At 42.6% G+C, this 22801-nt stretch overlaps 1 protein-coding gene across 2 annotated transcripts; it reads right to left on the reverse strand.

Annotated features, from left to right (window-relative positions):
- Positions 1-2900: 2900 nt before the first annotated feature.
- DDX3X (DEAD-box helicase 3 X-linked) lies at positions 2901-22631 on the reverse strand. 2 transcript variants are annotated; one of them, XM_074154504.1, is made up of 17 exons: positions 22469-22631; positions 19833-19890; positions 18747-18797; positions 12444-12567; positions 11143-11283; positions 10960-11059; positions 10263-10398; positions 9751-9836; positions 9011-9109; positions 8775-8935; positions 8433-8577; positions 8186-8330; positions 7693-7874; positions 7485-7602; positions 6887-7043; positions 5780-5907; positions 2901-5426 (listed from the first exon to the last, which is right to left on the reverse strand). In XM_074154504.1, the coding sequence occupies exons 1-17, from the start codon at positions 22511-22513 to the stop codon at positions 5344-5346; spliced, it is 1959 nt and encodes a 652-aa protein (XP_074010605.1). In that variant the 5' UTR covers positions 22514-22631; the 3' UTR covers positions 2901-5343. The 2 variants fall into 2 exon arrangements, with proteins under 2 accessions (XP_074010605.1, XP_074010614.1); XM_074154513.1 differs by having other exon boundaries at positions 2907-5426; positions 5780-5904.
- Positions 22632-22801: the final 170 nt, after the last annotated feature.

The raw sequence follows: 22801 nt of genomic DNA on the forward strand, positions 1-22801 counted from the left end.
CACTGACAGCCTCTCCAGACCTTCCCTAAGTAATGCCAAGAAAGCACTAAGGGTAGCAGTAGAGGACCATTATGGTAGGTCAACGAGCGACACAGGCCCTATCACCAGGACGCTTTTCCTCGTCCTGGCTCTGGTCCAGGACTGCTTTTTTAACCATCAGCAAGTTGCTTCAGCTGGGTAAGTAATATTGTGTGAACAGGGGATAATCACACAGACCATTTTCCAGAGACTTACTTCCACAAATGCTATGTAGGAGCAGTGCTATGTACAAGGCAAATGATTCAATGAAGCAACCAACCAACTAGGAGGCCGGCAGAACCACAGATAGAATCTGTACGGGTATGTCTTCTGACACCAAGTGGTAACCATGATATTTTCATACAGTATTTTATGTTATCTCTTTAGCCTTGGCAATCTTCTTCCCCTCAAAAATAATGCAGTTGTGACTGCCCTGTGAGGTTGGATTGTGTGTTAGCGCAACAGATCTAGCCACGTTCACTGGAGTGGAAGAGCTGACAGCAGAGTAGGAGTGAAACTACAGACTTCTCCTTTACTCCCCTCCCCCAAAGCACGAGAGCTAACACTGAAGATCTGTAATTGGATGTAGATCATAATAACTAACTGCAGGTTATTTTCAGGAACACATCGATCAATATGAGCAACAGTGAACACTGCACTTGATGAAGATTCACAAACTCAGGCAGCTACAGACACACAGTTTTAATGAGGTATACAGCGCAACTTTTGTTTGATTGCCATGGTGAAAGCCTCAGCAGCATCCTGCTTGCGCAAGTCACCTTTCCTGTACTCAATCATTGCCTAGATTTCATACTTGCACCCAACAAAACAGTAACCAAATCTCTCTAGTAACCCCACTGCTCTCAACATTTACGAGAATCCACAATAGGACATTAATCTAAATCCCTCCCACCCCTTGTCACCGTAGTCAAATGGATGTTGTCTCAAGACCACTGCTTATCTCCACAAGTCACAGTAATCTCACTGGCAGAAACAAGTGTAGGTTTTCCTATAGCCTTTCACTATAACCTCTGCCACTGCTGGCGTATGCAGCCATTTACTGCATAAGGACTGATACAACTCCGATTTGCAAGCAAAGACAAATCATTAATCATTTTCACCACTCGACAGCCCTTTTTCTTTACCTTACAATTTAGGATTTGTTTTCCCTACCCATTCCCAAGTTCTCTTTCCGCATTTATCATGAGAAAAATTGTGCTGCCCAGTACAGACTCCCACCTCTGCGGGAACAGGCTCTGTGCTTCTCTCACCACAGTACTTCAAGCGTCCTAACACTCCTCATACCTGCAATTTCCCCAGCGGTCTAGTTTCAACCTCGTATCACCAGAGCCAAATTGCTTCCTCCAGCCTCAATGAAAGAGAATCTTCCTAAGCCTTTCTGCCACACATGAGCACCAGACTTCCCCCTTTGGTTTTCAGCACTCCTTAACCCCTCCACTACCTTTAGGATCCAGAGAGCGCTGCTCACAGGCCTGGCCTAGAGCTGCTTCACTGTGCTCCTATGGTTTCAGCTGCCCCACTTCTGCCACACCTGGGCTTTCTTCAACAGCCTTTGCCAGGAACAAACCTCACACTCAAGCATCAAGTGCAAGCCCTTTGAGAGCTTGACTGCCAGGTCCCATGGGCCACCTCCACAACACACAGCACTTCACCCTAACTGTGGTTCTGTGTTTCCACAAGTTTAGCTACACGATATGCAGGAGGGAAAAACTGCCAGGTTAGAGCTTTTGGAAGCTGCTCAAGTGCATGTTGCACATCCAGGGACATAGCATGACAACACAAAGCCCTGCATGATGAGGTTGATAATTGGCACAAGTCTAAAGCAGGTAAATTTAGTGTGGTCCACACTCGGTGTGCTAAAAGCAGATCCTCCAGCAAGCTAATCTCCTCCTCACCATGATTCTTCAAAGCCCATACACATTGCTCATTGGCAGTGTACCAAGTAGGGAACATTCCTTTTAAAGAGGCGCAGTATAGGAGTCTGGGACTGTATGTCCTCATCACACCTCTACCAGTCATCAACCCGTACCATGTATCTGCAGCACTCTTTTGTGGATCAGTTCCCAGCGTCACTGTCTCACAGGGCATCCACCAGTTCCCAGTGTCATTTCAGCACTTTAAACCTTGGCTCTAACATCACATTCTTCTAAATGAGGAAATACTTTTGTTTAGCTTCAAAGATAGACCAGGAACACCCAAACCTATTCCTTCAGCTCTATCTATCCCCTTGGATATTCCAATACTTAACCTCATTCTGGCCTACTTAGAGCTCCGTCCTGTAGCTTAGGTTTTAGAAAACTAATTCAAAACTGGAACATGGGTATATATTTGCTAACTGGGGGGAAGAAGGGGCACGCTTTTTTGAACGAGGGAAGAGGCCAGGCACTGCTCTTTTCCCCACAGAATTTCACATGCTTGTTTTCAATGAGGCTGCCTAGCAGCAATCAACAGGTAAGGTGTCCCAATTAAAGCTGTCTACTGCAAGGCTAAGTTCAGAGACACAGCTGTGAGATGAGGTCCTTAAGTTGCTGAGAAATCAAGTCTGAGCGCAAGTTCAATAAATTATAATTATGCTGTTACAGCCAAACTTGGTACCCTTAAGGAAAATGATTAGAAGGTGGTCTCCTCATCTGTCCCACATCTGCTTTCTTAGCTTCTCTAGAAAACCTGCACAAGTACCAAACACCACGGAGCACCGGTTATTTTAAGGTTGCTACAGCTACAGCCCTAAGCCTAGCTGCCATTTCTAAGCACACTGACGTGTACCACACTAGATTCACCTGCTTCCAGAGTGGCACGTGAATGAGACTACTTGGGCTACAGATCTTGGAAACCAGAAGAGTGACGCTTCACAAATGAGTAGACTGTGCAGTTCAACTTTTTTATTTTAATAAAATCAAGAATATGCACAGCACATGCAGTGCTAGCATCTAAACTAATACAATAAGCAATTCTAAACCTACAGTGACTTGAAGTTCAATTTTCACATTCAGCAAGTTTAAATCCATTCTTGCATATTGTTTTGAATCCTTGTATCTGAACTGAAAAATATTGCTGGCTGATAAAACTTGCTAAAATGCACAAGTCACTGATTATGCCAATACAACAAAGATAACCACATGTTTGAGGATTGCAATGTGCCAGACATTCACTGAAAAAAAAAAAACACACAACTAAACAAAACTCACGCAACAAACATCTGAGAATCTGGACACTTCACATCAGTGTTTAGAAGTGTTTCATTAATATCTTAAGACAAGTGTATCAAAACCTTGGCATGTTTAATTTTAAGTTGCCAATTTTTGTTTTACTATCAGAAAGTTATGGCTACACTGCCAATGCCGGGTCTGCTTAATTTGACTTAAGAGTTTAATATGACTTAAACATTAAAAGCTCACACTACCCCGAAATATATAATTTCACGCATACGGTGACATTCAACATTCAAGTGCCAGTGTTTTTGTACTGTCTTTTGGTCAAGTTTCTTTAAACTTTCAAAGAATCACTTTTAGGCTTACAAAAATAAATATTTGTCAAAAATGTTCAATAAATATTACACAAAACTAGCAGCAAAAAGTATCTAGAAATCTGTCGTGTGCAAATAGTTTTCTTCCCAGCTATCATTCCCGTGGTCCCAAATAAGTTTTAGAATCTATTTCCTTCTCCTTAAACAAGCTGCGTTCAATCTCCAAGAGACAAAATAAGATTGGAAGTTAAGGACACGCACACAAGACATATATAAAATTCTCTGAATGTGCAATAAAAGAAGTATTTTGTAAAAAGTTATGGGCAAAATGTACAAGGGCCTAAACCTAGACTTGAAATAGCACCATAACAAATGACCTCAATACTGTCAAGTGCACCTACTTAATAAAAGTTTTAGAACAAGGCACAATACACTTGAAAAAATCTATTGCACTTTAGGAGATTTTTGCCATTTTCCTATGCCACTGTAGATTAGTTGTTAACTGCTCTGGCCACAGAGTTAGCACAGAAATTCCAAGTGGCAGAGGCATTTTTCTGGTGGACAATACTTATCTTTGGCCAGATTTAGCATAAACAGACTATAAATACAATGGAAACCTATGCAACTAAAACTGACTAAAACTGCACTTTAACAGCAGAATTGAAACCTTGTGCAGTTTATGTACATTTCCAACCTCTGTGATCTCAGGTTTGTTACTCTTCTGGAGCCGTTTTACAAAGTCTACAGTAAGCCAGTTTAACATCTCCACGCAGCTTGAACAGAGTAATGTGAATCTGCATTAAAATAAAGCCTGCTGCATAATTCTTCCTGTTCATACCCTCTTGACCAAAAAACATCAACACTAGCATGCGTTATTAGACCAAAAATTCAGTCAGGCCCTTAAGGAGGACCAATCACTGCCATGGTCAGCCATTCTACCATTTCAATTTCATATGGCAGGCATTTTAAAAAGTCTAAATAGATGAATTCTCCTAAAAACTATTTCAAGTTATCAGACCTTTAAACGTTCCCTGTAATGTTCTGCCCACATTTGGCTAGCTCACATTGATGATCTGCCTAAATATTGAAAAAGGAATTGCTGTATTTACTTGCATTAACTTCAAAAACAGTGCTTTTAATGTATGCATGTATCCATACATCATCTCATCATGACTGGAATGGCTTATTAAAGGCTATCAGGTTCTAAGTACCTATCCAGGATAGAGTGAGCAAATCAGAACTTTAACTTAGTACAGTTTTGCCACATTAGAAACTAATTGCATTGATATGCTTCAAGATGTTTTATTTTTCAAATCTGCAAATACCAAAAGCCCTAATGCAGGCTACCGCATAAGTTTTTCTTTGTAATATTATGGATGAATCAGTGATTCCTGTTTAAGTTGTATCACACCTGTGTGCCAAGGTTTGATTTTAGCCCAAGTTCAGTAATTTTTATTTTGTCAAAACAATTGATATCTTGAGCATTACTGAGCCAACAGGACATCAAAATAAAAGTTGTCTAAAGTTAAAGGCACAGTACATTAACAAACAAATGATCCTCAGTCACAAAATCATAAATGCAGTTCCTGGGTGGGGATGGGTGGGAGGGGAGTTAATCCTGACTACAGCAATAGAGTCTTCAAAACCACCTTCAAGATAGGGCTACTTGTTCCTTTGTTTCCATCTTGTGACCTTGAGCTCCCTTAAAAAAAATTTCAGTGGAGAATCACAGCTGGTAATGTACTGCGAGTTCTTGAAGCTACACAAGGTATAGTCTGGCTAAGTTACATGTGGTTTCCATATTAGCTTGTTTGGTAGGGTATCTGCTGCAAGCAGATTCAGTTGCCCCACCAGTCAACCCCCTGGGAGTTATAGTTTCCTCCATATCCATCACTGTTGTAGAAGCCTCCATAACCACCACCTACGAAAGGCAAGAGAAAGTGATGCTTAATTAACCCACTGAAGACTTGAGCCTTTACAACAAGAAAACAGCCCAGGGCACAGACAGAATGCCTGTTGTCTATTAAAGGAAACCCACCCAGAAGTACTAGCAAATGCACACATTAACTGAAATGTTGGAAAAGATAGATAGTATCAAACTTATCAAAGACAGGTAACTTGCACTAGTGTAGATCCAAGAAGGATGCTGAGACATAGCAAAACAAGCACCAGCTGACCTCATATTTAAGTAACACATACAGAAGTTTATTACTACAGCAAGCATTTTAGATCCCGTTTTGTATTTGCCAGCACTGCTTGCCCAGCTTTTCTTACCTCCAAATCCTCTGCTGCCACTCCCTCCACTGCGGCTGCTGGTTGATCGACTGCTACTGAAGCTACTGCTGCCAGAACCACTACTTGTTCGATAGTCTCTGGCACCAAATCCACCACTGAACCTACTGCTGTATAAAGGAAGAAAACAAACAGTTGAGTAACATCAGTGGTATCTTCTTAAGCACTACAGACACTGAGATTCAAGTACTAAGTTTCTGCAACTTTGGTTACCAACTACAGCTGGTCAACAACCAGTACAAGTGTTGAGTTCACTGTGCTTTATAATCATCCCAATGCTATCTGGAAAGGGCATTCAAGATAGCTAAGGAAAATTTACTACTATTCAAGAAGGGTCATGTTGAACTTGCTGTATTTACACAAAGAATTACTTTCTCAGGTCCTAATAAGATTTGGTTCCACGCAATCTCTGCTCCACAGAATTTCCAAACTTATCTTAGTGTTCAAGTGATGCACCTATGACCACCTTTCGTACTATAGAAAAGGACAACCAATTTACAAGCATACTTCTGAAGAAAAAGCCAAACAGCTAGAATTCATATGGTCCTATCATGTTAACTACACTAAGAGGAAGGGTTGCTTCTCCCACCCCTGTAAGCTATTAAACATAGCTTTGTATTATCAGCTTATGAAGTATTTCAGGTTTCCATAGCAAAACTATTTTACAAGTGGCCTCACAGCTCAGTCTAACTCTCTGAACTTTCCTGGTTTTTGTCAGGAGGCATGCATTACCCTCCCCCCTAAACATCAAAATAGCTGCTTAAGGTACATCTCTGGCACATGCAGGTATGCATTTATAATAAGTGTTTTGTAAATGCTTTCACAGAGTTCTAAAGCTATTTTTGCTACATGTCATTCTACCTCAGCTGTATCTAGTTGCCTGCTTAAAAGGAGAAAAGCCTTACGGGTTAATTGCCATATGGTAAAATAGAACAAAACCAGACATTAAAGCTGTCATCTTCTGATGCCCCTAACTCACAGTTTATTCTGCACTGGTTTGTCATCTTCTATTTTTAGACTGAGAAAAAGTCACTGAATTGCCTCCCACAATAGGTTAAGTATACCTTTAGCCAAAGTTGTGACCATTACCTCTTAGATCGCCCACGGCTGCCACCTCCTTTGTGATGCTGTTCATAAGCCATGTTTTCCAGCCAAGATGGTACTTCTTGCTTCGCCTCAACAAGAAGATCAAGCAAGTCCTTGGTGATGTTTATGTTCCTCTCATTGAAGAATGAGGTGGCAAGACCTAAAATAAACATTCCATTTTAGCCCCACACAAAGCAAATACACACTACAGCACTTAAACTCATACCACACTCCACTCGCAGCCATGACAAGATCAGATTCCTTATAGCCAAGCTCAAGAACACTAGAACTACCTGACAAGAAAGCTATTTAAGACAATTATTCCACCACAGCTAGTCACAGAAACCCTGGCTATTTACTGAGACACAGAAGACACCATGCCTACACACGGTATCAGAGCTTTAACAGCAACAAAAAGCACTAAGCTAAAGGAACTGGCTACCTTCCACACTGGCTGGACAGCAGTGACCAGCTTCTGCTCAGAGAGGGCACCACATGGGCGTCTCAAATACTTGGTTGCAATTTGCCCCTTAGCCAATACTACTACACCCATCAACTCAGGTATGAAGTTCTGGCTGTGAAAATTCTAGATCATACATACCAAGGTTTCCTACACGGCCTGTACGACCAATACGGTGTACATACTCTTCAATGTCACTTGGCAAGTCAAAGTTTATGACGTGCTTTACGTTTGAAATATCCAGTCCTCTTGCTGCTACCTAATGGTTAAAGGATTAAATAAAATCTTAGTAAAATTTCACAGACCAAGTAATATGCTTAGTGGCTCTAACTTCATAGATTTCACTTACTGCTGTGGCAACAAGAATTGGGCTCTTGCCCGAACGGAACTGGTGCAGTGCTTCCTCTCTGTCCCTTTGAGAGCGATCTCCATGTATACTTGTACAGGCGTATCCTTCATGGTACAAGAAGTCTTCAAGAGCATCTGCACCCTTTTTAGTTTCCACAAACACCAGAGTCAAGGAATCCTTGCCTAATAATAAATGAAGCACAGGTTAGCAAAAGAAAAGCTGCACAGACCAATACTTGACTCCACCCACCTGGTAAAGAGGCAGTCATAGTTCTGTTCTCGTTTATTTCTAAACTGAAGCCACTGGAGACCTCCCTCCCCATTTTATCTTAACAAAAGAGTTTACATCAACTTAAGTGACATCTAGTCAGTGGAATACATTCACTGCATGTTAAGGGAACACCCTTTTGTTCACCTACTCAAAAATTCTTATTACTTGAGTCATTAGATCATCTGACTTTGGCCTTATTTCCTTATCTGAAACTTGTCTTTACCTGTGGCATTTAGCAGGTCAAGCAGAAACGATCGTTTGTCTGACTCTTCCACCCATACTACTTTCTGTGTGATATTCTCAGATGTAGAACCTACTCTGCCAACAGCCAGAAAGATATACTCATCAAGGAAGTCACGAGCAAGCATCTAAAAAACAGAAGAAAAATCAAAACGGCATTATTTTTTGCATTTGTGGAAGGGGAATTTGGGCCTATGAACCCTTAAAATATTTGAACTCTTTTAAAGTACCTGGATTTCCTTGGGGAAAGTAGCACTGAACATCATGGTATGGCGAACCCCTTTTGGTGGCATAGTATCTTGTTCAACAATTCGACGAATTTGAGGTTCAAACCCCATATCAAGCATTCTGTCAGCTTCATCAAGCACCAGGTACCTGAATAGTAGTAAGAGAGGTCATTCTTCAGAGCTTTTTTTCTTAAAGGCTGTAACCCAGCACACCGGACTACAAATTCTCACGAGAGCTTTACACAGTTTGAAAGCTAGAACTTAAGTGTCATTAACTCTAGCTCTCACTAGGTATGGTTTCTAGCTGTCACATCATTAGCATATGGACAAGAACATTTTACTTACTTGCAGAAATCAAGTCCAATCTTTCCCCTCTCCATCATATCAACCAGTCGTCCTGGTGTTGCTACAAGCAAGTGACATCCACGTTCTAAGTCACGTATCTGCTGGCCAATGTCTGCACCACCGTATACAACACAGGGACGAACTCTGGAACGGTATGCAAACTATAAAACAAAGTAAATTAGCTCGAAGAAAAACTATACCTAAGCTACTTTATAATGATGATCTCTTAGATATACCTTTCTGGCTTCCTCGTAGATCTGCACAGCCAGTTCTCTAGTGGGAGCCAAGACCAGTGAGATTGGATATTGCTTACGGCGCCCATACCTTCCATTCTCCTGAAGGGAAAAAAAAAAACACAAACTTGAAATGAGCACTCCAAATACAAAGGTAATTAAAACAGCTACTACAGGCAATATTGACGACAGGTCACCAAGTCTGTTTTAAAGAAAAAGCATGACTGAAAGCCAACTTGTTTCAAGCACTGCATCTGAAGACTCTGCCCCACTACAATACCCAAGATTCAGCTGTTGGTTAGTATGTTAACAGCAACACAGCTAGCTGCACAAGCTTGGTCTCTACTACCTGCACTGTCATTCATAACTTAAGCAGCAGAGAAACAGTAATAAAACCTGTTACTTCCTATCCTGAAGTCACTACAACAGACACATGCGACTAAGTTTTTTGTAGCAAGGGAAGCATCTTTAAACCTTATGCAAGAACAAAAACTCTAGGCAAAGCATTGTTTAAGAGACAGTTGCACATATCAACCTTTTAGGTAGGAAAAAAAATGTTCCACAGCTTCTATTTTTCAAGGTAAACAGCTAAAGTCTTCTAGAAGTTAAAAAGCTTGCCTATTATACCCAAAATAATATGACATTTAAGCCCAGCTATTGTGTTCAGTAGGAGACATCAACATATGGAGCAAAAATACATGTTGGTCATAGCTTTTCCAGGACTTGAGTATTTAAATACTTGCCTTCATAGCTCTCAAGGCATCACCAGGGCCATCTGCATAGATCTGACTCAATATTGGTAGAAGAAATGCAGCTGTTTTCCCAGACCCTATTAAGACACAATTTAGTGTTATTAGTATTTATTTTCAAAGTTACTGTAAACTACAGCACTAATCCTGTATCACAAGCATATTCCTCAGTAATATCTGCACTAGTACATGGATACTACCTACACCATTGGAGAGCACTCCTTCAGCTGTAGAGGTTTTCTAGAAGACTTACCACTCAGCACCACAAAACCTTGAAGTGAATATGATTTAAGCCATGAACATTTCTCTCAAGACAGAGTAAATCCAGTTAGCCACATATAAAGCAGTTGCAATACTCTAATTAATTTCCAACACCACAGGTATTTCAGTTTACTCTGAAAAGAAAGTTGTACTACCGTTGTACTACCTTACAGGCCTCCTGCTTGCAACTTGAGAAATACAAGACCCTACTCCTACGTAGGGGTAGTGAAGAGTTAGTAACTTACCTGTCTGAGCACAGGCCATCAAGTCTCTCTTTTCTTTAATAATAGGTATTGCGTGTTTCTGGACTGGAGTAGGACGGGTATAGCGTGTGAGCTCAATGTTTCCCATAATAATTTCTCCCATGTCAACATCACTGAACTGTAAGATATTTAAAATGACAAAGACGTGGATGCTTCCCTTCAGTCACCATGGAACACATCATTCAGTTTAAGAAGTCATTTTTAAAGTAGCTTTTGTTTCACCTCTTCCTCTAGAATGAACTTGCCTATTAAGTTTACAGATACTCAGGAGTTAGTTACTGAGAGTCTGGTATCGACTTAGTCCAGTCATGTAAGTGAGCCTTAAAAAGCCAGCCAAACCTGAAGTTCAGACTTCACTAGCATACTACACTTAGCACGACACAATGCCTATGCTTAAGCTGTTGCTCCAAGCCAGCACCTCCAAGCACTTCTATTTCTTTACATGTTTAAAGACAAGTCACATAGTTAAGTGAGCTACAAGTGTTAACAAGTTTACACAACTTCTCCCATGTCTTAATTCTCATATGCAACCCTCCTCTGCAAAACAGCTTAGCTGTAGGGAGGCAAGACAGTGCTTCCTTTCCTCCCTAAACTTAAAACAGCATGACACCAAGTTTCACATCCAAATAATCACTATTAGATACATCAGCAAACCAGATTTAAAAAAAAAAATACTTACACTTTCAATATGTGGAGGACAGTTGCTGCCTGTTGCTTCAACAGGAATGTCATCATATTTCTCAAAGTTAATGCCAGTATTGCTTCCTGAAAAGAGCTCTCTAAAAACAGAAGAGGAAGTTTTTTACTTGCTAGACATATCAACTGACCTTGTCGTATGAATTTGCACTGTTCCATTACTTACTGTTCCAGGCGTTCGCTTGGGGGAAGAGGCTTTGACCAGTCATCTTCATCTGATTTGTCACACCAGCGGCTATTCCCACCACGGTCAAATCTACCAAAGCCGCTCCTATCATAGTCACCACCTCTTCCACGCTCTTCATATCTAAATACAGAAAGAATGTCAGGCCACCGTTCCTGGGCAACAGGATTTTTTGACATGCAAAATTAAAGCAGTAATGATCTAATAACATATGGTCTGTGTATAGAACTGTAGAACAATTCAGTGTCATCATATTATCCATACTTGCTTCTTGACCTACCAACTGAAGAGTTTAGTCCCAGCCATCAGACTAGGTCATGTTAGTCTGTCTCAGACAGACGAGTTTGTCATGATTTCACAGCTCAGTTCAGCTTAACACACCGAATCTTGCATCAAAATTTTCGGTAGGTTAAGTGTAACGAATGTAGAAGAACCAGTCATCTGCCAGTAGATCTGCAACCGAAGTTGCTCAGTCTTTGCCATTTTTGGTAGGGACCTCCACTTAAACCTCTTAGGAGACATTGTTTGGTACTCCCCCCCTTCCTCTGTGCCTCATTTTACATAGGTTCCCCACATCCAGACAAAACCCTCAAGTGCTGTAATTTCTTCCTTTATTCCCCCACCACATGTGACCACTAAATACCTCAGTGACATGTCACAGTATTATTTTATAAAGAGGGAGCTCACCTGTATTACTGACTTGGAAAGAAGGTGTAAGAAGTCCTTACCTCAACTGTTTAGTTTTTGGTCTGGTAAATCATGTTTGAGAAAAGTCTGGATACAGGACTAGCGTCAGCTTTACTAGTCGATAAAGGTCACTCTCACCACACTTGTGCATACAACGCATGATGTGTGTAAGACTGATCAAGTAAGGCAGAGAACCTGGAAGAGTCTCACCCAGTTTTATTAACTACACTTTTTAAACAAGGAAAAAAATACTGACATAAAAAAATAGAAATCCATTTTGATGTATTTTATGTGCTCCCAACAGCTCGTGATTTTTCTGGAAGTAGCCACCATCTAGCACTTTTTTGGTGAAACAGTTAGGTCAGCAAGTCATCGTAACTGCCGTGAGTGGCTGGTGGTGGACTACAGGGCACATTTTTCAACACATGCAAGTTTCCCCATCCTTGAACTCATGTAGCTTTAAAAGCAAAGTGCTCTCATTCTCTCCTCCCACCTTATCCTGTTTTCACACCTACAACTCTAACATCAAGATTACAAGTACACTACTAGAACTGAAACAGACTTTGTTTGCACTACCCAGACAAATAAGTACTTGCCTTCCTCCTCTTGATCCATTTCCACGATCAAAGAAGCTTGATTTTGCTCCACGATCAGACCGTGCACCAAAGCTGCTGTATGCATCCTTGTCTCTGCTAGAACTCCAGCCACCACTATCAAAACCTAGTAGAGAGAAGATATTTTAGCCATACGTTACATGGTCTAAGCTTTTAGAAGAAAAAAAAAATATATCTAAGTTCTGTCCAGTAAGTCTTCACTGGAAGGTCTACACAATTGAAAGGTGAGCAGTCCTTTAAGAATGGAAGATGCACAAATGTTAAGACTTATTCAAATAGGGACTAAGCATCTTATTACCTATTAGAACTTCCCAAAACCTCTCCACTCAGGTACAAGCACATTACTTTGTAAAACGCTGCACTTGCCTTAGTGATAATATTTAAGTTGCCTGCTTTGGATAGACAAGTATCAGAAGAAACATTAAGACACTAAGTCTTGCCAAGCCTACGTTATCTCTCCAACTTCCAACACAAATCCTTGATGCATTTCATTTTTGTGAAGTTAGCATGGCCTATGGTAGAGATCAATAAACAGTATTAGCCCTTGCATTAGAAATTCATACAGAAGTTTGAATGTTTTGGCATACTGCAAGTACACAGAAGCAAGGTCATCTATGACCATGTAGAAATAAGGAATATGGAGCTCTTAATTACACCACTGATTTTTTCCATAGCATTTTTAAACCCACTTATAGTAGATGCCTACTTAGAAGCTTTAACTCAAAGAAAAAGGACCAAGCAGCATAGAAGTACATCAGCTTGCCAGTAACATGAAGTAAAAAGCCTCGGTTTTATTCAGCTACCAGAGGTTGGGAGGTAGGCAGAAAAGTAGAGGATTAAACAGTGCTTTGGTACTACAATGCTCTGGAACAGACCAAGGACTTAAAAATTCTTATTCAGAGCTCCAACCTTTGTAAGTTTGAAAACATGACCCAACCAGAGTCTCAGTTATGAGATTCTGGCGGAGAATAAGTAAAATAATTAAAAAGATAAAACATATAATGTCACTCCTATTAGTAAGCATGCGTTTGCCAGCTCAACAGCACAAAGCCAGTCAACACCTACACACCAGACAATAAAAGCAACCAAGAAACAAAATTGTTCCAAAGAAAGGGGTTGTTCTAAGCCCTATGCCTCCAAAAAAGCTTTGCTATGACAATTATCATGCCTTGTTAGATATTCTCTGGAGTGTCATTCCCCTTCCTCCCTACTTTTTCTGAAGGAAGAAATTCTACTCCCCGGAACCTAGACATGCACTAGTCACAAGGAAACTTCAAAATTAGTATGATAACTGTAACTCACTTGACCTGGCTAACTGAAGCAGACAGCAAAAATAACCCACACATTAAGTTCATTAGCACACAAGACCGTGGAATGCTTCAAGACCTCCCTAGTCCTTTAAGAAGTAACTTTAGTCCTTAAGGATAAGTTAACTTCACATGGAGAGACTGCTGACAGAAGATCAGGACTACCATACCACCTTCATTAACACAAGAAAGTTATTTGTAGCTTGTTCAGATGGCATCTAAATCCAGATTTTAGTATGAGTAACTTTCAAACCACACTAAAAATACTGGGGTATGTCATCCTTCCAAGAGACCTAACAACAGTGGTACTGACAGAGCAATCTTCAGGAAGATTGGTGCTCAATGGATTTAAATCCAGCTGGCGGCCGGTCACAAGTGGTGTGCCTCAGGGCTCAGTGTTAGGACCATTTCTGTTTAATGTCTTTATTGATGATCTTGACAGGGACATAGGGTGTATCATCAGCAAGTTCGCAGATGACACCAAGCTAAGCAGAAGCGTTGATTCCCAGGAGGATAGGGAAGCTCTACAGAGAGACCTAGATAGATTGGAGCGTTGGGCCAAAATCAATGGTATGAGTTTCAACAAGGGCAAGTGCCAGGTTCTGCACTTGGGCCACAATAACTCCAAGCAGCGCTACAGGCTTGGGGAAGTGTGGCTGGAAAGCTGCCTGGAAGAAAGAGACCTGGGGGTTCTAATTGACAAGCGGCTGAATATGAGCCGGCAGTGTGCCCAGGTGGCCAAGAAAGCCAACGGCATCCTGGCTTGTATTAGAAATAGCGTGACCAGCAGAAGTAGGGAGGTGATTGTGCCCCTGTACTCAGCACTGGTGAGGCCACACCTCAAGTATTGTGTCCAGTTTTGGGCACCTCAATACAAGAGAGATATCGAGGTGCTGGAGCGAGTGCAGAGGAGGGCAACGAAGCTGGTGAAGGGCCTGGAAAACGAATCATATGAAGAGCGGTTGAAGGAGCTGGGACTGTTTAGTCTGAGGAAGAGAAGGCTGAGGGGAGACCTCATCACTCTCTACAACTACTTGAAAGGACACTGTAGAGAGGTTGGTGCTGGTCTCTTCGCACAGGTAATTAATGACAGAACGAGAGGTAATTAATGACTAAACCTCCAGCAGGGTAGGTTTAGACTGAACATTAGGAAAGAATTTTTCACAGAAAGAGTGGTCGGGCATTGGAATAGGCTGCCCAGGGAGGTGGTTGAGTCACCATCCCTGGATGTGTTTAAGAGACGTTTAGATGTGGTGTTGGGGGATATGATATAGGGGAGAACTTTGTAGTGTAGGGTAGATGGTTGGACTCGATGATCCCAAGGGTCTCTTCCAACCTGGATGATTCTATGATTCTAAGATATCCATGTGGTTTTTCATTAGTGAAAAAAAAAAAAGGGCTAACTCTGTACTACATTAAGACCTTCTACTGAGTCTGTAAAGTTCCAGAAAGGAATCAAAATTTTATACTCTTCAGTAGCATACAAAGTAAGCTTATTCATGTAGCTTGTTATTATACTAGTTCCTGCAGCTGGTACCTTGCCATATTTTGATTTGAGGTACTGCAGCAACGTCTAGACCAAGTCTTTAACAAATATATATACACACACACACACATACACGCACCCTGCTCAACAATCAGCACTATTAATTCTACTTCAAGTTTGGTATTCCTAGTTTGATTTTACTTGTGGATCAGCATAGAACAGAGATCCAGGCCATACAAGTCAGTTCTAAGTAACCAGCTAGCAGTAGACATTATCACGATTTAGGACACCACACAGCAAATTAAAATCAAAAGCACTGAAGAGAACAATCGTAAGACCACGCAAGAACTATCAGGAAATTCCTTAAAACATCAGATTTGGGTTTTGGTTTTTTGTGTGGTGGTTTGTTTTTTTCTTTAAGTTAAAACCTGTATAGATTCCATATAGCACATATTTCTCAAAGGGGTAAGTTTGGAGTTCATCAAGTCAATTAACTTCCAGAACAATCGTGTAGTTCTTGCACCTATCAAGAATGACAGAATTGTCAATGCTTCCCCTCAATTAGCATCTTAATTCACATTTTATAATGCTCTATCACCAATCATTGTCAGCTTATTTCGAAAGCTGCCACATGCACCAGCAATCATCAGCTGCTTAAAGATGGGAAAAATAGAATCATAGAATCCTTCAGGTTGGAAAAAGACCCTGGAAGTAAATTCTAACATCTACTCCTCAATCTAGTACAGATCAGATTAGACTTCAAGCATCCAAGAGCAGCTTCCAGGAACTTTTAACAAGAAAGTGACATGACAGCAAGCTTTGGTGTTATTAATTCAAGCTCACAGAAGCAAGACACTTCAGACCAGGCAACCCTGCATACTGAGCTCCATATACTGCAGCTTCAACAGCTGAAAAACAGACCTGCCATTAGGTAACCTAAGGACATATTTTTTATGCATGCTCTTATTTCCTGCAGTTCTGTCTTGTTCCAATGCACAAAGCTCACAGAGTAGCAATGCAATAGGGACAGATCTGCAAGTGTGTAGAAAGAGTAAGCTGAAGAAAGCACCGTAGAAGCTTTAAAAAAGAAATACTCTAGATCTCTTAGCATGCATGTCAATACCTACTGAAATCACCTACTGAAGAGGTGCTCACCTCTTCCAAGACCACTGCCTTAAGCAACTTCCTACTTCGCTACAAGTAAGCCCATTGTGCAACTTTAATAGCATTTATGAATTACTATATTGTCACCAACTACAGAGCTAAGTGAGAACCCCAAGATAGAAACTGCACACTATTTGTTTCTAGAGCATGTCTAAGGGAACACCACGCAAAAGAAAAACAATTCTTTTTCAAAGTTTTTTGAACGCATAATAATTAACTAACACTTTAAGCTAAGTCTGTAAGGTCATGGTATGTGAGCAAGACAAGAGTTTTGTTACATGGTCAAATACTGCTATTATCCAATGTCTCCTTTGCCTGTTGCTTCCTAATATCTACACCTTGAAAAATCTGTTGCTAAAGATGCCAAGGAGCAGCCAATATACAGAACAGCTTCTACACAGCCAAAGAAGCAATCGTTAATTTAGTTGTAAATAACAGAAGCAAACATTACTTTTATGAAAATACAGCTGTTTAACAGACTTCAAATCATCCTCTAAAATAGCTCAGCTTTACATCACTGTACTGATGATATCCACTTTACTTCCCAGTAGGGGGCCTGAAGTGGAACCATAGCTTTTCCATTTAGCCATCATGAAGCTCGTCACAGGGTGCCATGAGGAATCTAGTGATACAGTACTCAAACCGGTTTAAAGGAAGCTCTGAAACATTAGGCCTACCAAGGAGCAGCCAGCATTCAACAAGCCATGTGTCAAGCTTCAGTTTCATGACTTGTTTACCTTTTTGCAAGGTGAAGCTTGAAGCCCCCAGAGAAGCCATACATGAGGACATGTACATTGCAATGTCTGAACTCTGGTCTTGCAAAGAAAAGACAACAGTGGCAGTCCTATACATAACAGGTCATGATATGAAATCAAGGCTAAGACTCAAGTATCCCTCCATGTTCCATATCCCCAAAGTTTAAACTGGAGTTTGGTACAAATTACCTTATGGATCACCTTCCCTACCAAGGAAATATATACACACCAAATGTCCACAAGCCAACTTAAAGTCGTTTCCTGCTTTTGAGAAACCCACATATTCTTCTCAGGGTTAGTAAGTCAATTTCTTGAAACACTGCTCACATTTGAGGTTGATGTGATCAAGAACTTCAAGAGTATTGAGCTGCCAACCAGTCCCTGTACTTTCCCCAAAACACTCAGCTCTCCTAACAGTGTTCACCATTTGGTGCTTCAGGCCACGCTTCTTTTACGGAAAGAAGAAAAGAACACCCAAAAATATACTAGATTGGACACATGCAAAGTCAAGACAAGAAAACAGACATATGTTTCTTCAAACGTCACAATACTGGACTGAAGCATTTTGCATCTAGTCAAATTTAAAATTACACAGCTCCAGAAGCACTGTGATAAATATACTTCTGTATATACTTCGATATTCTCCTCCTACCCACTCCTAATGGAACAAGTCTTCTTGCGGTATTGAAAAGAGAATCTGTACAAGTCCACTGCTTTAGAAACAGATGAGATTTAAGTCTTCCTTAAGTTGTAGCATAGCAGAAAGCATTTTAGTTCCTCCATTCCAGTATTTCTGTAGGTGTTAGAGGAAATGTTTCTATCCACACAAATAATGAGACATGATGGTAACGTACCCTGCATTATCTGCAATCTTTGCATATTAGAGAGGTCATTATTTACTCCGCTGAGTAACTCCATAAAATTTTTCTTCTTTAGCGCAAGATATAAAGGCCATTTCTCAGCACAAACTCCCCTGTGTAAACATATGACCAACAGTGGTCATGTGTTTCATGCTCCATGGTCCCACATTTCCTTCTGCAAGTAGTACTCTTGCAGGCTTCCACAAAAATTACAGAAAGCTAAACAAGGACATCTCTTAACTTGTTTCTCATGCTGCCTAGTTAATAGCAAGATGTGCAACATCCATTTACAAAGTTAAACTCTGCTGTTTGTTCATGTTAAACAACTGGTTACTAGAAGTTTCACATCACAGTCACTAGCAGAAAAAATAGCACTCCCAAAATCCATTAACATTTATACTCAAGATTACAGAGCTAGTCAAGCTAAGACAGGAGACTCCATCTTGCTTCAGTCACAGTTAATTGCTTAATGAGATATGGAAGGTATTTTGCCAGATACTGAACTTGGAGCTTAGAATATAACATGATAAAGGAACCAAGAATAGCACACTAAAAGCAGAAGATTAAGTTGCAGTGTTTTGCACAGAATAGTCAAGCAGGCTGCATAATCACCTTAAACAGTACTGTCAAAGACTTTAACAGCCTGTTCCTAGAGATTCAGAAGTAGGCCAAGAACCAGGTGCAAGTGTTGCCACTGTATTTCTGATACATACCCTGTTTTGAAGCTTCTCTGTTCCGCAAGTGAGGAGGAATGTACCGGCCTTCTAAAAGGACAAAAGAAAGGTGGCATTACAAGACTGCAGCATTAGCACCTTTTGAAATACTAGCCTTTCCAACAACAGTTTCTGGTTAGAAAAAAGCTGTCTGCCTCACAAGCTTTAAGACTTCTTACAGTGTATTTAAACAAGAGTCCTTTAACACAGCACTTGATATCCTTCTCTTAGAGGACCAATGCAATAAAGATTAAGTTCTTGCATACTCATTTAGATAGCTACCTTTTTCTTTTTAAAGGCACAGATGGCCTTGCTGGTTTTTTGACAGTCATACATGCCTTTTATGTATGTTAGTTACAGTGTCCATGATAAAAGCCTGTCTTCCTAGAACTCATCAAGGCTTAACCTGGTGCCAGATATTTGAGGAGCTTAAGATTTTCACTGTGTCATTCAAGTACTCACACTCAAAGTATTATTATTATTACCAGTATTTTTCCTTCCCCTTATATTCAACCATCCCTATCAGTCCAGCTTAAATGAAACCAGAAGTCACATGTAACTGCCTCTGAATAGCATTCTTCATTTACAATCCAGAAGCATCTGCCTGCTAAACAACATGAATCAGAATGTACCAGGCACAAAACTGAATGTGAATTCCTGGAAGATTCCTCTCTCTTCTCAGAAGTGATTAAGCTTTGCATGTCAGAGAATGCAGTTTCTACTCAATGAATCAGGTTAGTACAGTTAACTAACTTTTACCTTCAAACACTGCAACTCTAGCCGGATGTTTTGAGAAGACACATCACACTAATAGGTGGCCTCAGCTGTTTGGCTAGAGGCAACAGAAAATCTAGGACAAAACTGGAGCACTAAGTTCCCTCAAATTAGTTAAGTTCTCAAGAAATTTACACATGCTGTATCACTACGAAGTTAAGTGCTCCTGCCTAAAGTATATAACATTTTCAAAACAGACGTAACTAGCAACCTACTCAATTTCCCCATCAGCCTCTGTGAGTCTTTACTTTTCAGAGCTACAAAACCCTTATTTCTATAACTCTGTAAGCTTGAGAACTTGCATGTACTTACTGCTTGAAGAGCTTCCTTCGCTCTGAGAGTCTGAAGAATTCAAGTCTAGACCAGAAAACTAGAAAAAATAAAACAAATATCAACAGGTTATATAATGAATTTATGCTAGGCCAAAAAAAAGCCCTTTTACTTATCAAGAGCAAGCAGTGTTCTGACAAGTTATTGCTGCAAAGAAGTTTGTTTACAGTGTCAGTTACATCTCCTGTAAAGAACCACCAAAACCGTAATTAATACTCAAGGCTGTACCACCCCCAAGTGTCCTAATATCTACCAATAAACATCCACCACACAGGCAGCAAGGTCAGAGGAACCTTATACCCATCCAGGGCAAATGGGCAAATACCACTGACTTTGTTTCACGCACTATATGCTAAATGGCTACACAGCCATTTAACCGTCTTTCAGTCTACTCAAACGCATTCTGAACGAGATGAATAGCAATTTTTTAATATTTTTTTTTTTTTTTTTTTTTTTTTTTTTTTTTTTTTTAGACCTAGAGACTACAGCCCAAGTAATACCAATTCAATTGGGTACTTTGCCTGCAGAGACTCGGATATTTCTTTACACTGCATTAACAGTACTGAGACATAGTTTTCATGTTTGAGGCAGCTACTGTTCACAAAACATCAGGTGATTGTTCTTCCTACAATTAGTTTGGCAAATACAATTTCTGGTTTGCTTTTCTTAAGCTGTATTTACAGCCTTCAAGTCTCCCAGTAAAGTCTACCAAAAGGTATTTCAGTTCAGACACTATACTATCAGCATATAACCCAGATATTTTAGGTCAGACACACTATGGACTCATTTCAGCAGAAGGCAGGGGGCAATTCACAAAGCTTATTACAGTTGTTTTGGCATGACTGGAAACTTATTTGGGAATCACAAGACATGTTTAAATAAAATTAAATTTTATGGAAGACCAATTGCACGGAAGTGTCTTCCACTATGACCTGAATCAATCCAAAGCAAAGACCCCAACGCACTGTCCTTTTAGATGTTTAGTTGCATTTGCTGCCAATTAGGACATTCAGATTCTTGCAAAATCCTCCCATGGCAGGACACGTATCATCTTCTCTAAAGCTATTACATAAATCTGATCTCTTTAGTTGATTCAAGCATCCACAGCACGCTAAAGAATTATTCTTACTTTAAGTGTAAACAAAACCAAGGACTCTCTACGGGGTATAAGTGGCCTCTCCAGGAGCAGTCAACAGCAGCGATACATAAATCTTCTCGCACCGGACTCCCACCGCGGGCGGGGGCAACGCTTGCCACAATCCGATCTCGGAGATGGCGCAGCGAGGAAGCCCGGCGCGGCCGCCATCTCAGTGCGGCGGTGCAGCCGGCACTGCGGGTTGGGATTTTCGGCGCAGCAGGGAGCAGCCGCAGCCGCCCGGCTAATCCGGCAGTCGGCACCCGTCACGTGCTACCTCGGGGGGGGGAAGGGGGGGGGAACAGGGAAGCAGGCGGGGGGGTTGGGGGGGGGGGGGGGGGGGAAGGGAGGACCGGCTCCCTGACCTACTTCGCCGAAGACTCCGGGAGCAGCGGCCGCCCTCAAACCTACAAGTCGCCGAGGGGTAGTGCTGCCCTGCCACGCCAACTGCCCGCCCCGGGTCTCGCTACAACATAGGGGCCTCCTCTTCCCTCTCCCTCCCCCCCCAACCCGGGATTAGATAACCGTCTATCCCCTCCACATCGGGCACGGGACGGCGCACGGCTCCGCCCAGCAGAGGCGGGGGGACGGGGAAAAAAAAGGAAAAAAAAAAAGGAAAAAAAAGACGATAACAACAACCTCGCAGGCCCGGGAGCCGCCCGGACACATGCCGGCTGAGGCGCTCCTCGTTCGGGCCCAACTGCGTCACCGGGGCCCACCGGCACCCGAGCGAAGAGCGGGAAAGGGCCGTCGCTGCTGACGCAGCTCGAACAAAGGCGGCCGCCATCGCCCCCTCCCTCCCCCCCGCAAGCCCTTCCCCGGGGAAGGGGGCGCCGACACAAAGCGCCCTCCTCCCCCACCCCCGCCCCGTCAGAGGCACAATGGCCGCCATTTATCGCGTCTTTCTGCCTGCCCCCCCCCCCGCCCTCGGATCCCTCCTCCTCCTCCTCCCCCCTTCCTACCCGCCCCCCCGCGCGTCCGTTCCCGCCGCCGCCGCCAGGGGTGCCGGCAGCCAGCCTTACCATCGTCACTCGCCGCCACACAAAAGCCGGGCCTGGAGCGTGGCGAGGAGGCCGCGGGGGCAGGCGCAAATCCCGGCTCGGGCGGCGGCGGTGGTGGTCCCGTCCTTCCCGCCTCCCCGCCTCCCCCCTTCCCCTTGTCCAACCCCTTCCCCGGCACGGAGCCGCCGCACGGCGGAAACTGCGCAACAACCGAATACGCCACAAACGGGCCGCGATAGGAAAAGAAGGGAGAAAAATTACGACGCAACCGTTGCGGACGGAGAAGCGAAACAAGTCCCGCACCGGGAATCTCAACCGTGTGCCCCTCCCCTCCCTCCCCCCCCCCGCCATCCCTGCCCCACGCATTCACAGCCTCCTCCCGCGCCTCTCCTCACGCCGCCACGCTCCGGTTAACGGAGTGGCCTGCCGCCGCTCTCCGCTCCCCTCCCCCGGCCGCCCGCATTCCGGGGCCCGTCCCTCACCTGCTGGTCTAGACTGAGGGCATTTTCCACCGCCACATGACTCATAACGAGAGATCGTCTCGGGGTGTCCCGCTCCGCCTCGAGAAATTCAGATTCGCCGGGCTGTGGGCCTGCGCCGCTGCTGCTGCTGCCGCTCGTCCACCACGAATCACTTTCCTGACTGAGCCCCCCCCGCCTCGGCCCCGGCCTTTATATAGGCCCCGCCCCCCGGTCCCAGCGGCGCGCACTGACTTCAGCGCGCACTCTTACCGCCCCTGCCCGCTTGCTCACTCCCCCCCCCCCCGCGCCTTGCCCGGCGCTATCGCGAGAGAAACCGAACGGTGCTGAGCCGGC

The sequence above is a fragment of the Numenius arquata genome, chromosome 1, assembly GCF_964106895.1.
Source record: "Numenius arquata chromosome 1, bNumArq3.hap1.1, whole genome shotgun sequence".
Taxonomy (NCBI): domain Eukaryota; kingdom Metazoa; phylum Chordata; class Aves; order Charadriiformes; family Scolopacidae; genus Numenius; species Numenius arquata.

What these genes read in the sequence shown, in the direction of transcription:
- DDX3X (XM_074154504.1), bottom strand. Translation starts at nt 22,513, where the DNA reads ATGAGTCATGTGGCGGTGGAAAATGCCCTCAGTCTAGACCAGCAG. An exon ending in TCTACGAGGAAGCCAGAAAG is followed by an intron (nt 8,936 to 9,010) that starts GTATATCTAAGA and finishes TTTGTTTTATAG; the next exon opens with TTTGCATACCGTTCCAGAGT. An exon ending in AGCCGTGGGCGATCTAAGAG is followed by an intron (nt 5,908 to 6,886) that starts GTAATGGTCACA and finishes TCCTTTATACAG; the next exon opens with CAGTAGGTTCAGTGGTGGAT.